The 15,661-nt window shown below is 44.0% G+C and overlaps 1 protein-coding gene and 1 non-coding gene across 3 annotated transcripts in view; both read right to left on the bottom strand.

Moving 5' to 3' along the window:
* Positions 1–1,861: 1,861 nt before the first annotated feature.
* The window catches only part of FHIP1A (FHF complex subunit HOOK interacting protein 1A), a 146,015-nt gene continuing 132,215 nt past the window's right edge, over positions 1,862–15,661 (bottom strand). For both annotated transcript variants that reach the window (XM_069978682.1, XM_069978683.1), the window contains exons 10-13: positions 10,911–11,999; positions 9,503–9,681; positions 8,031–8,169; positions 1,862–3,366 (exon numbers count right to left, since the gene is read on the bottom strand). In XM_069978682.1, coding sequence (XP_069834783.1) covers positions 3,149–3,366; positions 8,031–8,169; positions 9,503–9,681; positions 10,911–11,999 — 1,625 coding nt within the window. In that variant the 3' untranslated portion in view covers positions 1,862–3,148. The remainder of the gene's footprint in view (positions 3,367–8,030; positions 8,170–9,502; positions 9,682–10,910; positions 12,000–15,661) is intronic.
* LOC138797980 (U2 spliceosomal RNA) lies at positions 2,485–2,674 on the bottom strand. Its single transcript, XR_011364059.1, has one exon. It is a non-coding gene; the product is annotated as a U2 spliceosomal RNA (small nuclear RNA).

Here is a 15,661-nt window from a genome sequence, read left to right as displayed (position 1 = left end):
TATCTCAGAGATTTACCTGTTTGTACTACCGGCAAATAGCCCGGCTCCGGCCTTGTAAACACACACAGTTCCTTCCTTCCTTAGCTGTCTGGGCCGTTACAGCACATAGGTGTTACTGCTATCCTGTGACAGCTCTAGAGAAAGTGCACTGCAATGAACACGTTGTGCTGGGCTGATTAGTTACACTGTGCAGCCCTATATATACCATGTGGGGAGGAAGGTGAGTATTTATACATTGGCTTAGCAAAGTGCTATGTGAGCAGAAAGGAAAGAAACAGCAGAAACGCTGCAAGGAAGGGGTTACGCAATTTATTTTACATTATTTTCCTGCGTATAAGACTTTTCGGGGGTCGTCTTATACGCCGGGTATGGTCGCCCCATACGGAGGGGGAGCTCAAAAATGACCACATTGCCTTTATGGGGTGACCACTATAAAAAAAAAACAAATCAGTAAACTCACATGTGACCAGTTCTGGCAGCCGCGCATCCCATACTGTCCGGGTCCTGGCGCAGGCAGTGTGACATACACTGCCTGCGCTGGAAATCCCTGGAGCTGTCCCATGTAGTCGAGCATCTTATGGGAAACGCTCGGAGACACTCGGTTTCCAGAAGTTCCCGAAGCCTCTGTCATCCTCCCGAAGCTCTCCCGGCAGCCAAGCATCTCCGAGCTTTTTCCATGAGACTCTCGGCTGCCTGCGAGAGCTTTGGGGATCTCCAGCACAGGCAGTGTCACACTTTTTGCATTTTTGCGTGGCTTTTTGGGGACTGAAAGAGCGCCAAGAAACGCCCAACATTAAGCTTTTTTTTACTAGTGTTTTTTCCCCCTATAGAAGTCCATGGGGGGGGGGGGGGGGGGCACCACTGTTTCTTGAAAAAAGAAACTGCCAAAGAGCACAACAACTGCAGTTTTTGAGCCAAAAAAAACATGTGCCAGTGTGTTTTTTTGTTTTTGTTTTCAAAAACACCACGTTTCCACCTTCATGAAGATGGGAAAAAGGTATTTGTATGAAGAGAGACAACACTTCCAGTGATAAATTGTGTTGATTGTGAATTATATGAAATTATGCAATTACACTATTTGGGTCACATACGAGAGGAGGAGGCAGAGCTGCAGTTATCGGCACGGCATCTGGCAAAAATATTTTACAGTAGGTTCTTGAACCCCACATATTATATCATAATGATCTCTAAGTAATAGGTAGGAGCCACTAAACAGGTCAGTGATGCTGACCCCCTTCTAAGTTTAATCTACATCGATGACCTATTTCTTTCAGTGCATATTTAACTTTAGGAATTGTTGACAGCATCTGGTCAGGAACGGTGGTCTCATATGACAGAAACAATATAAATTCCTTCCATGTCTCTAGATGCATTAAGTTATTGTTCACTATAAATAATACAATAAACAAGACTGATAGGACTATATACATTTTCAGTGCAAAATTGACCAACCTGCCCAATAAGAGAAAACTCTTGGCAGCCATGTTATTCCTTATTGGTCCATATTACATACTGTATACTCTCCCTTGTAGATGGACAGGACTAGTGTCCGCTATTCATACCTCACATTCTTATGTTTAAGTTGGACAAGACAGTCAGACATTTGGCAATTTATTGTCTTAGGGTACGTTCCCACTATGGAACTTGTGTGGAAATATCAAGCGGAGGCCACACGACATACTCCACTAGAAGTTCCACCAGTCCCATTGACTCAGAATGATATTCTGAAGCTCAATCCACCGCCCGTCCAAAGAACTGACATGTCATTTCTTAGGGCAGATGGCGGATTGAGCTTCAGAATGTCATTGAGTCAATGGGACTGATGGAACTTCTAGTGGAGTATGTTGTGTGGCCTCAGCTTGATATTTCGTGTGTGTTCTGTAGTAGGACAATACCCTGACTTACCCTGGATAAATGTACAGTATTGCAGGATTTGGCAGAAACCTATTGATATATACAGTTGAGGCCAAAATTTTTATGGACACCACAATGATAAAATTATGACTTTTTAAGTTAGGAATCCCTGGGATTTTCGAGAAGAGAGGCTTTTTAAAGATGCAGCCAGTATTTCCCGTTGGCCGTATTGAGGCTGGACTAACACTCAGTATTTGGTCAGTAGTTTTACCAAAACTGACAGAGAAACTAAAAAGATTTGCGGTAAAATACTGACACAATAAGGCCCAGAATGCTGTGTGTGTGGATCCAGTCTCCGCCATCCCTTCCCAAGCTGCCCTGTTATTACAGAGATATCATATATGTTCCCATCCCCATTTTTTCTCCATTCTAGGGCTTTCTAGGGCTAGCTATTTGTGCCTGCCATCTGAAGCTTCTGCAAGCCCATATAATGCCCAATCCCCACTATTCACCACTCATTACTATCCCTGCAGTGTCATCTGTTTCATCCCAGCTCTGCTGCATCCATACATTTTATCACTGCGTCTGGGTCATGTGACATCCCAACAGCCACCATTTTGTGTGTGTGTGTGTGTGTGCACTGAACCTAGAAGCCCTGCAATACCAGGTCAATGCCTGGAGAGGACACAACGAGCTCTCTATCCATCTCCCTGTTGTAAGAATCCATTTAATATATGGTCACAGATAGAAGTTTAATATCTGATACGTCCCCTATGAACAGATACTACACTTCATCTTAGCCAAAAGGCCGAGAAGCAATGAACAGCCGCCATCTTGACTTTAGATTTCAAACTCTATTTCATATCTGCTATTAACTTTCTAGCTGCATAATGAATAATACAAACCTGATTGTGTGTTTTTAAGCCTTGTTTACAGCTGCAGGAGATCAATTGTTAGATCCCTATTATAGATCCCATTGTTTTGATGGGAAAATTTAGCACTGACTGTTTTTCTCCCATAAACAAACAACCACACAGCCTATAGGGTTAATAAAGCACAGAGGCGTAGGGACCATTACAGTAAAGAAAATATTACTAATAAACCCACATAGGAAGAACAACCACCACAGTAACCAGGACCCCAAGAGGCCGCTCTCTATCAAGTATTACAGGAAGTAGTAAAAAGTATCAGTAGATGGTAAAGGAATTAGTCACAACACCAAAATAGATCATCTTCATAAAAACAAAAAAACATAAAAACTGCAAAATTGAGATCTACACAAAATACTAAAGTGCTAAAAACAGTCTCCGATCACATAATATAGCACAGAATGCTGCTGAGCCAGAGCTGCAAGTTCTTTTAGAAATTCTGGGAATATGGCGGCTGCGAGCAAAGCGTTTCTAGTGCGAGTAGAGACGGTAGAGAGAGGGGGCGCTAGCTTATGTCTCTGTAACGCAGCATGTGACTGGTCTCCCGAACCCGTTTCCTTGTCTCCTGTACCAGGAAAATTATCTGGAAAAAAATAAAGTAACTGTTAGCGCAATCGGCGTAATGGGACATTTTCCATTACTAATCACATTCCGTGTATATCAGGAAGCGTCTGAGCGGAAACAATGGTTAAATATCACTGTTACAAATGAGGAGTTATTCCTTATGTCCCTGGACGATGGCGTCGCTGGCAATAAACAATAATAATTATGTGGTTTGTCATGGAGGCTTCTCGATTTACACCGGTTATCTGGACTTAATTCCAGTCCTACAGCCCATCGGAAAGTATCTACAGTCCCGTCTGCTGGTGTCGGATATTGGACAATGAAATTATTATTGCTTCCACTGCAATATGCTACTAAATGAGGCTTGCACTCATTGTTAAAGCGAGACGTCTGCTGAATGTGGGGATAAAGTCATAAAGGAAATTCATATAAAGTACTCAGGATAGCTGGCAGCATGCGTTAGATGGCAGCGCAGCGTTGTATATGAAGATAAATGTGATGGCTGGTAGAACGCCAATGCACGTGCCCAGCCGGAAGATTCAGAGTCCTACAGTACAATATCCTGCACATATACTGGGAAATTATGAGAACTCTTTAGAAGCAAATATTAGTATGGTGAAACCTTGGATTACGAGCAGAATTCGCTCCAGGAACCTGCCTGTAATCCAAATCACTGGGATAGCAAAGCTGATTTTCCCATAATAAATAATTGAAACACAGACGATTCGTTCCAGAACCCAACAATAAGGGAGGTCTGGGGTTCTGGATCAATAAAGAACGCTATCAGTAAAGAAGGGGTTAATCGCTTAACTCTCCACACACACACACAACTCCCCAGGTGGCTGCAAACCTGCTGGTGCTGGTACTAGTGCAGGCTGCCCGCAGCAGCTATCCGTGAAGGGGGAATGAGCGGTGGTGTGGACCAGCACCGGAGGAGAGCCGGAAGGCGACCAACAGAGCTGGTCAGGTAGCAGTTTCTCTGTATATTTGTTTTAGTTGAAAATAAATATTTTTTTAGCCCCTAAAAATAATTAGCTACATACAAAAAATTAACTTTAAAAAACAAATCCCTGATAGAGTGTGCAGACATTATAGAAGTGACAGGATTTTATCCCTGTCCGCCTTCTCCCGTTGTGCTATTCAGGCTGGAAACACGGGAGTATTTGTGCCAAAAGCAGAAGTGGATTCAAATGGGACAGGGGCGTAGCTACCATAGAGGCAGGATAGGCAGCTGCTATGGGCTCCTAATGGGCCCTAATAGTTATATACAGTGGACTGACAGGATTCTGCCTCTAGTCACAAGAGATTATATTTTTTGGGCACATCAACGAGTATATATATATATATATATATATATACACACACACACACAGTATATGCACTGCTTTGTGTTGTGCATAGGGGAGGGGGGCCCCATACAGTTTTTTTTGCTATGGGGCCCCATGAATCCTAGCTGGGATGGAGAATATAAGGGAAGGACGTGGCTTCTCTGTCCTGTTGGATCCCCTTCCGGTTGTGGCACAAATCCTGCCGTCTTTCCAGCCTTAAGTTCTGCTTTTTACACCCAATCTAAGGTCCTGATCCCATCCCCCACCCGGAGTGTTCTGAAGGATCTGGGCAGTGGTACTCCATTACTGGGAATAAGCCTTTCTGTGTATTAGGCTGAACGTCCATTACATATGTAACTGACATATCTACCACCAGCATTCACATAAATAGAGATATATATCATTTTTATTTTATTTTTCAATTCTTATTATCTTTTTTTTTTTTTATTGGAATTGGTTAATCTGCTCTAACAATGACACGCCACCTTCTATTGTGGACCGGCTCCTTTTGTGGGGGGGCAGTGGCGGCCATTTCTACATGAAAACACAAAATGTTTATACTTTGTATTTTCAACTCCTGTAAATGTTTTTACCTCCTCTAGATGCGTTTTGTTTTTTGTTGAAGTGTGCACCATGTACGTTCTTAGAACGTCCGCAGAGCACACAGGCTCATTTCACACTTCATTACAAGTAGCTTTTCATCTTTTGTCACTAAAACGTGGACAAGAGAAACCACATTGAAGCTTTTTCTTTAGAAAACTTGTTTTCCTGTTTCCATTGACTTGTTTCTGATCTCAGGAGTGTGAATAAATGTGTTGCAGAGACAGCAGGAACAATAGCTCGATACTAGCAGGGATTTTGTTCTTGTTGTTTTTTTATGCCTTTTTTATGTTTTATGGCTCAGTCCACCCTGAACAGAAGAGAGAATATTTCCAGACATTGTGAATTCAAAAGGAAGGAATTAATTTGAAGAGAGAGAAATGGATGGTAAAAGCGCATATAAAGCTATATGGATGTAATAAACTGTGTGTATATACTGTATAGAGGACAAAATCCAAGAAATAATATGTGTAAAATTCCTATTAGATTGAGAGCAATGTGCAGACACAAAGCTGATCTAAAGAACAGAAAAGTAAAAAAAAGTTTTGGATTCTTAATGTCTGATTTGGTAGAATCCTGATATTTATATTCTGATTTCTTCTGCATTAGTAGCACAAGGAGTCAAGAAGTGTGAAGAACCAGCGCGGAGTTAGAAGACTATAACCTGCACACCGGCATCTGTCAGAGATATGGAGCTGGTGTGGGAAGGAAAGATACTGCGGCAGGTAATCACCACACAGCAAAAAGACATCATAATAATAATAATAACAACAGCCAGAACTACCACTAAGTCATGTCTGGAATAATAAGGAGCCGCAGCAGCGAGATCTCTGCCTGCCTGCATGCAAATCGGCCCCCGGCGCTCACTGTTACCGGGAAGGTTTCATCCTGAAAACCAGTCACTCTGATGAGATATATTAGAATATAGGATTATTTTCTGTAATGTATTTATACAGAATTATCCCAATTTTAGAGTGATGGGGTTACATATATATATATACATACACACACACTCACCGGCCACTTTATTAGGTACACCTGTCCAACTGCACGTTACCACTTAATTTCTAATCAGCCAATCACATGGCGGCAACTCAGTGCATTTAGGCATGTAGACATGGTCAAGACAATCTCCTGCAGTTCAAACCGAGCATCAGTATGGGGAAGAAAGGTGATTTGAGGTCTTTGAACGTGGCATGGTTGTTGGTGCCAGAAGGGCTGGTCTGAGTATTTCAGAAACTGCTGATCTACTGGGATTTTCACGCACAACCATCTCTAGGGTTTACAGAGAATGGTCCGAAAAAGAAAAACCATCCAGTGAGCGGCCGTTCTGTGGGCGGAAATGCCTTGTTGCCAGAGGTCAGAGGAGAACGGGCAGACTGGTTCCAGCTGATAGAAAGGCAACAGTGACTCAAATAGCCAACCGTTACAACCAAGGTAGGCCGAAGAGCATCTCTGAGCGCACAGTACGGCCAACTTTGAGGCAGATGGGCTACAGCAGCAGAAGACCACACCGGGGGCCACTCCTTTCAGCTAAGAACAGGAAACTGAGGCTACAATTTGCACAAGCTCATCGAAATTGGACAGTAGAAGATTGGAAAAACGTTGCCTGGTCTGATGAGTCTCGATTTCTGCTGCGACATTCGGATGGTAGGGTCAGAATTTGGCATGAAAGCATGGATCCATCCTGCATTGTATCAACGGTTCAGGCTGGTGGTGGTGGTGTCATGGTGTGGGGAATATTTTCTTGGCACTCTTTGGGCCCCTTGGTACCAATTGAGCATGGTTGCAACGCCAAAGCCTACCTGAGTATTGTTGCTGACCATGTCCATCCCTTTATGGCCACAATGGACCCAATATCTGATGGCTACTTTCAGCAGGATAATGCGCCATGTCATAAAGCTAGAATCATCTCAGACTGGTTTCTTGAACATGACAATGAGGTCACTGTACTCCAATGGCCTCCACAGTCACCAGATCTCAATCCAATAGAGCATCTTTGGGATGTGGTGGAACGGGAGATTGGCATCATGGATTTGCAGCCGACAAATCTGCGGCAACTGTGTGATGTCATCATGTCACTATGGACCAAAATCTCTGAGGAAGCTTCCAGCACCTTGTTGTATCTATGCCACCAAGAATTGAGGCAGTTCTGAAAGCAAAAGGGGACCCAACCCGTTACTAGCATGGTGTACCTAATAAAGTGGCCGGTGAGTGTATATATATATATATATATATATATATATATATATATATATATATATTTATTTTTAATTTTTTTTCCTTACTTAAACACTTTATCGCCATATGATGAAAGGAGCCAACAATAACCATATTTCCACTTGAATTGTGACAGTAGATAATAGCTCTAGTGATAGCTCTAGATGGCACTTTACGGCTTTCAGTCTTCTTCCTCTCTGTCGGGCTGCTTTCCACACTGTAAGGTTGAGGACCTTCGGGTCATGTGATCAGGTCCTTCACCCTTTTTTCAGGTCCTGCTCGGTCTCGTGTGTCTTCTGATATCCAGTGTTCACCCTGCACTACAGTGATCGGCTGCACATCAGAGCACCGGGCCCCTCTCCCTCTCTGGGCCCCTAAAGGCACTGTGGGCCCCAGCACTTGCATGTGTAAGCCCTATGCTGACACCGGCCCTGTACATAGTGCCATTGCTTTGTAAGAGGATGTACAATGTGCTAGGGTCCTGCTGTTAGTGCACACAGGAGAGCCGGATGTCATGCAGTATTACCCCTCATACCTTTGGTTAACACATCTGTCGACCCTTGGCTCATGTTCACACGGGCCAGCAGGTATTGTTGAGCTTCGGCCAGCAGCTTGGGAAAATTTTTCTCTACAGAAGCAAATTGTTCAATTTTATGTTTGACAGAGGCCAAAACCTGCAAAGGAAGAGGGAAAATAGATGTCAGTCATGGTTTTCTGCCGAAATTACTTTTCTCTTTAGATGTTTAGAAATGGGGTTGAGTAGATTTCATGAGGTGATGAATGAACCGTTCTGCAACAAATAAGTCCCAGAAGAGTGTGAGCCCGGAGCAGCGGAGGAAGCGAGTGTCTGCGCCCTGATGAAGTCGCTCAGAACCGGCAGCCGACTTGACATCTCGAGCCCTGAGACTAAATGATCATTAGAATTCAACGTTCCCTCCTCAGCTGAAACCTCTCCAGACTTAGTGTGAGGGACTCCGCCAGCCACTGCGAGGGATTTCACCATTTACAATGATACCGGATATGATGGAAATCACTAGAAAGTCTGTAGGGAAATGGAAATACTGGAGGAGGACGCCATTCGGTTTATAAGGACTCTCAGTTACGATGAACGTGATGCAGATGACACGGAGATGGCAGCAGGACACACGACCATAACTTGTATGTAGTATCATGGAATTATATAACATTGTGAATGACACGTTAAACATATCCATACAGTATACAGCCTTTAAGGGACGTGTCACAAAGCAAAGGCGGTAAAATCAGATGTGGACCACATACAGATATGTACCGCTTGGTACACTACACCTAGGTCTGTGACTGTGTCCTGGTATTGTAACCTGCCCTATGCAACAGTATAGACTCATTTCTTCATTACTAATAGGGGAGTTTGATCCAATGTTCAGTGGTTTTACATTGCATGACATTATAGCGGTTATCTACCTAATGAAATGCTTCCAACCCCAGCTGTTCTAATTCACCAAGTCCTCCTGAGTATTTTGAGCCATCCCCTGTCTTTTTAGCTGCTGCGGTTCACGAGTTACAAGTTTTATGAAAAGCCGGTCTATAACCAAGATGGCGCCAGCCAGGAAACCACATTTCCCATCATGCATCTCCCTGGTCGGTTTGTGTACTCGCCCCCTTAGCTTTCTTTCCTGCCCACCTCTATTGCACAGCAAACACAGGACTGTTTCTCCACAGATTTTGCATCACATCACCCCAGTACATATGATCGGGGAGGGGGAGGGGTGAGTGCGGGATGAAGCCAGAGCTCAAAACCCCCAGAAAACCCGACTCTTTTATGCATATTATTACATTAGTACTCATCTACTGGTCAACTTCTTGGCACATTTGTTCTATGTAAAATAAACATAGTTTAGAGAGTTGAACTCTCTATTTTGAATCCCACAGTTCTTTACTCATTCTAACACTGGTCGGCACTCCATCGGGGACAGTCATTTGTGTACGTCCGTTTCTATATACACCGGCTTTCTATTCTTACAGTACCTGGTAGAGCGAGCGGACACTGGGCTGGAAGACCATGTTTGTGTTGAGTAGGAAGGATCGGATGAGCGGCTGCGGGTAGCTGGCGAGCTGGGTGAAGATCTCGAGCAGCAGCAGGTTTACGTGCAGGGAGTTCTCCAGCATATTCTCTAACTTGGATAAAACAACACTGATGAACGGTCCTGAAACGGCAAAGAGAAAGAAATGCAACTTCCTTATCCCATAATATTGTTTACATAGAGCCAAAACAAAGGACATTCTGAACACGGTGATAAGAGCGAATACTCAGATCTTACAGAAAAATAATCGGCATAAAATAGATACAAATCAATGATATTTATAACTGGAACGAGGCAGCAGGTATGGACGGGGGTCGGTCGCCCTCTGGTTTGGGCCACAATCAGGAGAGGAACCCAAGTACCCGCAATGTTTTCAACCTCTCTCCTCCTCTAAGATGAGGAAGGTGAACTCAGGTGCTGCAGGGTACCAGTCATTCATGAGGCCCAGGTGTATTAGCTGGCTGAGAGGACCAGGTGATACAGGTGCGTGGTACCAGGGGTCAGGTAGGAGGTATAGTGAGATATCACTGGAGAGATGGAATGGTACATGGGTCGGACAGAGACAGCAGGGACTGGGCACAGCTGGCATCATTGGTGTTTCTGAGCTAGGATAGGTAGAGAACAATGTTCCTTTAAATAGATGGCGCCAATAGGCTCACAGTATGTACCAGGGCAGGAAGTACAGAGAAACCAGGAGCGGAGCACAGAACAGGCCCCAATGGCAGACATCGCTCCCGAGAGGTCAGTGGGAGGCAGTGCAAGCAGCGCAGACATGGAGCTAGCAATATACTGGACATGTAGAGATCCAGACCTCAGCACTGGCAGGGTGGCAACGTCTCCAAGACCTGTAACTTTGGCCATGCTTCTCGTCTTCCGCTATTCTCACATATAATGGAGACAATGTATAGAATTTTAACAATTGTCAAAACATGAAAAGGCAAAAACCCAAGGATGGTGGGTGCTGTATACAGCTTGTATACCTACAGAGCACGTTGGGGAACTGCTAACTGCAATATATCAGTCACTTCAGTGTGGGCAATGCCTTCCCTATACCACATGTGCCATGCCAATAGCATACCCAAAATCTGTCCATCCACGCTATACTGGTATTATACAGGTATACAGTGTGGCTGGATACAAGAACTATCATGTGACAATTATACATGGTTACTGAATGTTCACCGTTCCATCATAATTTCTTCAATAATGTGATAGTAAATGAAAGGAATGGGCATGGAATGGTTCATCAAAGCTAAATAGATAAATGCGTCTCTCGTTCTATCTGGAACAAATAATAGAAACATTTTTGCCATTCTTTGTGCATTGAATGGTTGTGCGATTACGGCCCATACCTGTGAATGGAGCTGCCTGGGTCCTCGAAGAGTAGTTTGAGTAGGCCGTAACATGCTTGGACCCAAAGGGTGATGGTAAGCTTTCTGCGGACGGGGTGTTTAGCGAATACTTTTCAAAATCCTCCTCATCGAGAGGAGAGAGACTTCCCGGAGCAGGAGAAGTGGCCGTGTCTTCTGCCCTCGTGTTCAGTCCATTGATGATTTCATCACAGCGGGCTATGAATTCTTCACTGTCGGGGCTCATTGTTTTCCCACCAAGGTCAGAGTCCTCCTCACAAGAGAAGACCAGCTTCAGTTTGGGAGCATCCTTATGGCTTTGTGTAGTTCGCTTTTTTACTGCATTTTCATTTAGACTTGAGTTTTTCTTATTATTTCGTTCTGTATTGCTGGATTTATCGTGCTCTTTACTTGCTGGAGCTTTATCACGCGCGTCACTTGCTGGAGCTTTATTGTGCTCGTCACTTGCTGGAGCTTTATTGTGCTCGTCACTTGCTGGAGCTTTATTGTGCTCGTCACTTGCTGGAGCTTTATCACTTTCATTCTTCTCTTGTGTTTCAGCAGAATCTTTTTCGGCACATAACATGTAAACCATTGCATCATTGTCAAAGTCATCCTCTTCGTTGTACGTGCCTTTAATGAACATTATTGCATTCTTTTTCATCTCTTGGATATGCTTTGGGGGTTCTGGCGGTAACACCGAGTCCTGAGGTGGTTGCGGTGAGCTCGTTCCTGAGTCGGGAGATATCCCGGTGTCGTAGCTATCGTCCCATTCAAGGTCATCCTGCAGTTTTCCCCCAATGGAAGGATTCTCGGAAGAGAAGGAGTGCAAGTACTGTCTTCTTCCACCTCGGAAGGTTGGGAAGTCTTCTCTGCGAAAACTGTTCTCTAGCAAAGCTTGAAAAGAAGTTTCGGGGTCTGGATTCTCCCCGTCATATGGAGCGGACCAGACTTTACAGTCCTCTGCACATTGAAGGATGTTTTCTTCAGCTTCGCACAGATACTTAAGGTAACTTGCATCCACCGTCTCCATGTACTCCTCAGGAAATATGGATTCTGCCTCATATGACGATGAATTGGCTTCACCAGTGTCTGTAAAATACAATTTGAGAATTTAGTAAAATTTGAATTTTTATAAAAAAAAAAAAAAACACTTAAGCAACTTTCTAGATTCCCTCTATATCTTATTGTCATCTTTCAGCATCAGAGCCCTTTCAACCCTTTTTTTTTTTTATTTTACCACCACCCTCAGCCGTATATTAACCCCTTCATGACCAAAGGTCATTGGTTCATTGTGACCTGGACATCCCGCCATCCGTGCTCTCCTCCTCGCCTTTTAACACTTTTATTTTTCCTCGTACAGGGCTGGTGGGGGGGGGGGGGGGGGGGGGGCTCATGTTTTGTGCCATGATCTATAGTTTTTATTTGTATTATTTTGGTGTAAAAGATAGGTCCTTCTTTTCCTCTTTTACGTTGTTTGCTGTGCGGGAACAATATGTACGTAATGTTATATTTTAATAGATCAGACAGTTCTGCGCCCTACGATACCAAATGTATTTTTTTCATATTTTTATTTGTATTTTTATTTATTATTATGGGAAAGGGGGTAAGTTCAACTTTTATTGAGGGAGGGTTTTATGTATTTTTAAAAACATATTTATTTTATTACTAGATTGCAAATACTAAACAATGCGATGCCATTGCATAGCATTGATCAATCTTGTTGGCGATCTTCCCATAGAGTCTGCCTGTCAATGTCAGGAACTGTCCAGAGCAGGAGAGGTTTTCTATGGGGATTTGCTGCTGCTCTGGACAATTCCTGACATGGACAGAGGTGGCAGCAGAGAGCACTGTGTCAGACTGGAGAGAATACACCACTTCCTGCAGGACATACAGCAGCTGATAAGTAACAGAAGACTGGAGATTTTTAAATACCAGTAAATCACAAATCTATGTACAGTAACTATCTGAATCCATATTTGAATGATTTGAAAGAAAAAGATCTTCACTGGAGTACCCCTTTAAGGAAGTTACTGATGTACATCTACAGCCGATACCTGTTTTATTGTCCAAATTGAAAAAAAAGATAGTAGGTATAAATAAATATTCTATAGTAGACGGAACCTGTATAATTTGTTGTAAACATTTTATTTTCTAATTAAAAATATTAAACTTTGTCTTCAGTGTCCAAGTACGTCATGTTTAAGTGTTGAGTTTCTCCGCTATTCTCTACAGCTGGCTATGGATCTAAAGATCTGGCAGTGATTTGATTATTTATTTAAAATCAGAATTCTTTCAGCAAAGGGCCATACATGAAAAATGTGGAAAACCGTGAAATCCTATAATGATGATAGTTATTAGTTAACCAAAATTTCGTGTTTACGGCTAACGCCCGATATTGCAGCAGGTGTGGTTAGTGTTCCACCCGAGTGAGCAGGTTTCAGAACAGATTGCTTTTAGTTCCATAGTCATTAATGATAATTGTTGTGTTAAACGGCCTCATATACACGAGCTGACAACGTCCCCGAACGCTTACACAATGGATTGTACCAACAGGATATAAGCAACAAATATCAGAACATTGCTGGATAAAAATAGACTAAAGGTCATAAAATCACCCCAAAAAAGAGAAGTATAAGGAAAGGTAAAGCATACCTGTCATGTAAATGTCTCTTTTCAGAAATCAATAACCATCAATAATACAAGTGATTTTAAGAAACTCTGTAATAGGTTTTATTAAGCAGCACGTTTCCTTCTGTACTCAAAAATCGTTTTTTCTACCTCCCCCCTCACTTCAGACGAAGCAAAGAAGCAGAATTTCTGTGTCCATTATCCTCTATGGAGAGGGGAGGGGCCGAGGGGATGAGTGAGCAGGGAGAGGAGAAAAGGCAGCCCCGCACAGCACAACATCCTGCAATCTTCTCTCACCAAGCTTCCAGATAAGCACTGACCTTTCTGGCCTGTGACTCCAGTGTTTTATGTGCCCAGACAGTCTCCAAACTACACAGCTGCTTCTCTGCTCTCCCTGCTGATGGGTGATGTGTCATGTGCGATCGCTCATGTATGATGTGCCATGTGTCATGTATGATGTGCCATGTGTCATGTGCCACGAGTGGTGTCATGTGTCATGTGTGATGTGCGATGGGTCATGTGTAATGTGTCATGTGTCATGTGCGATGTCTCATGTGTCATGTGCGATGGGTCATGTGTGATGTGTCATGTGCGATGTCTCATGTATGATGTGTCATGTATGATCTGCCATGTGTCATGTATGATGTGCCACGAGTGATGTGTCATGTGCCATGTGTGATGTGCGATGGGTCATGTGTAATGTGTCATGGGTCATGTGCGATGGGTCATGTGTGATGTGTCATGTGCGATGTCTCATGTATGATGTGTCATGTGTCATGTATGATGTGCCATGTGCCATGTGTGATGTGCGATGGGTCATGTGTAATGTGTCATGTGTCATGTGCGATGTCTCATGTGTCATGTGCGATGGGTCATGTGTGATGTGTCATGTGCGATGTCTCATGTATGATGTGTCATGTGTCATGTATGATGTGCCATGTGCGATGGGTCATGTATGATGTGCCATGTGTCATGTGCCATGTGTGATGTGCGATGGGTCATGTATGATGTGTCATGTGCCATGTGTGATGGGTCATGTGTGATGTGCGATGGGTCATGTATGATGTGCCATGTGTCATGTGCCATGTGTGATGTGCGATGGGTCATGTATGATGTGCCATGTGTCATGTGGCATGTGTGATGTGCGATGGGTCATGTATGATGTGCCATGTGCCATGTGTGATGTGCGATGGGTCATGTATGATGTGCCATGTGTCATGTGCCATGTGTGATGTGCGATGGGTCATGTATGATACTGAAAGGAGCCGCTCAGGACAAGAGACTTGATGTGTTTTGGTAATAAGAAAAAAAGATTTTGTTCCCTTTTGAAAACAGACGTGTAGAGGAGACATTGGGGGACACATGATCAGGTTCATATGTTTGGCGCGAGTATTACCTCACCGATATACACAGAAGCTTTAGGAGAAGCCACTTTAGGGACTATTATTCTTTTTACTCTGTTACACATAAAAGTTTTTGAAAAGATTTGACCAAAATAAAGACGTCTAAAGGAAAATAATATCCACCGGCCGTCATCAGCCGATCAACAATCATCTCCCCCTCCATCAGAACGGCCGTGTCCGTACACTGTAACGGGGGGGCATTTTTTCCCACATTTTTGTGCGGCCCTAAAAATGCGGCACAGAGGCTCATGGCGCAATGGCCTCACCTAAATCCTGGGCGCACCGAAGCCTTTCTGTTTGCACACAATGAGATCTACGCCAGCTCAGACCCGGCAAAGGTTTCACTAACATTCTTCCAGTGGAGGCTCCTTTAGCGTGCAGCCACACCCCCCTTTACAACACCCCCCCCCCCCCCGTGTGAGGCCGCATACCCCTTTACAACACCCCCCCCCCCCCCCGTGTGAGGCCACATACCCCTTTACAACACCCCCCCCCCCGTGTGAGGCCACATACCACTTTACAACACCCCCCCGTGTGAGGCCACATACCCCTTTACAACACCCCCACCCCTGTGCGTGTGCGGCCAGATACCCCTTTTCACTCCTCCTCTTCGTGCGGCCACACACCCGTTTACAACCCCCCCCGTTCGTGTGCGGCCAGATACCCCTTAGCCCCCCCACCATGTGTGGCCACAAACCCCTTTAGCCCCCCCGTGTGAGG

The sequence above is a fragment of the Dendropsophus ebraccatus genome, chromosome 7, assembly GCF_027789765.1.
Source record: "Dendropsophus ebraccatus isolate aDenEbr1 chromosome 7, aDenEbr1.pat, whole genome shotgun sequence".
Classification (NCBI taxonomy): domain Eukaryota; kingdom Metazoa; phylum Chordata; class Amphibia; order Anura; family Hylidae; genus Dendropsophus; species Dendropsophus ebraccatus.
Note: the sequence above shows the minus strand (reverse complement) of the source record. Positions and strands in the feature narration are given on the sequence as shown.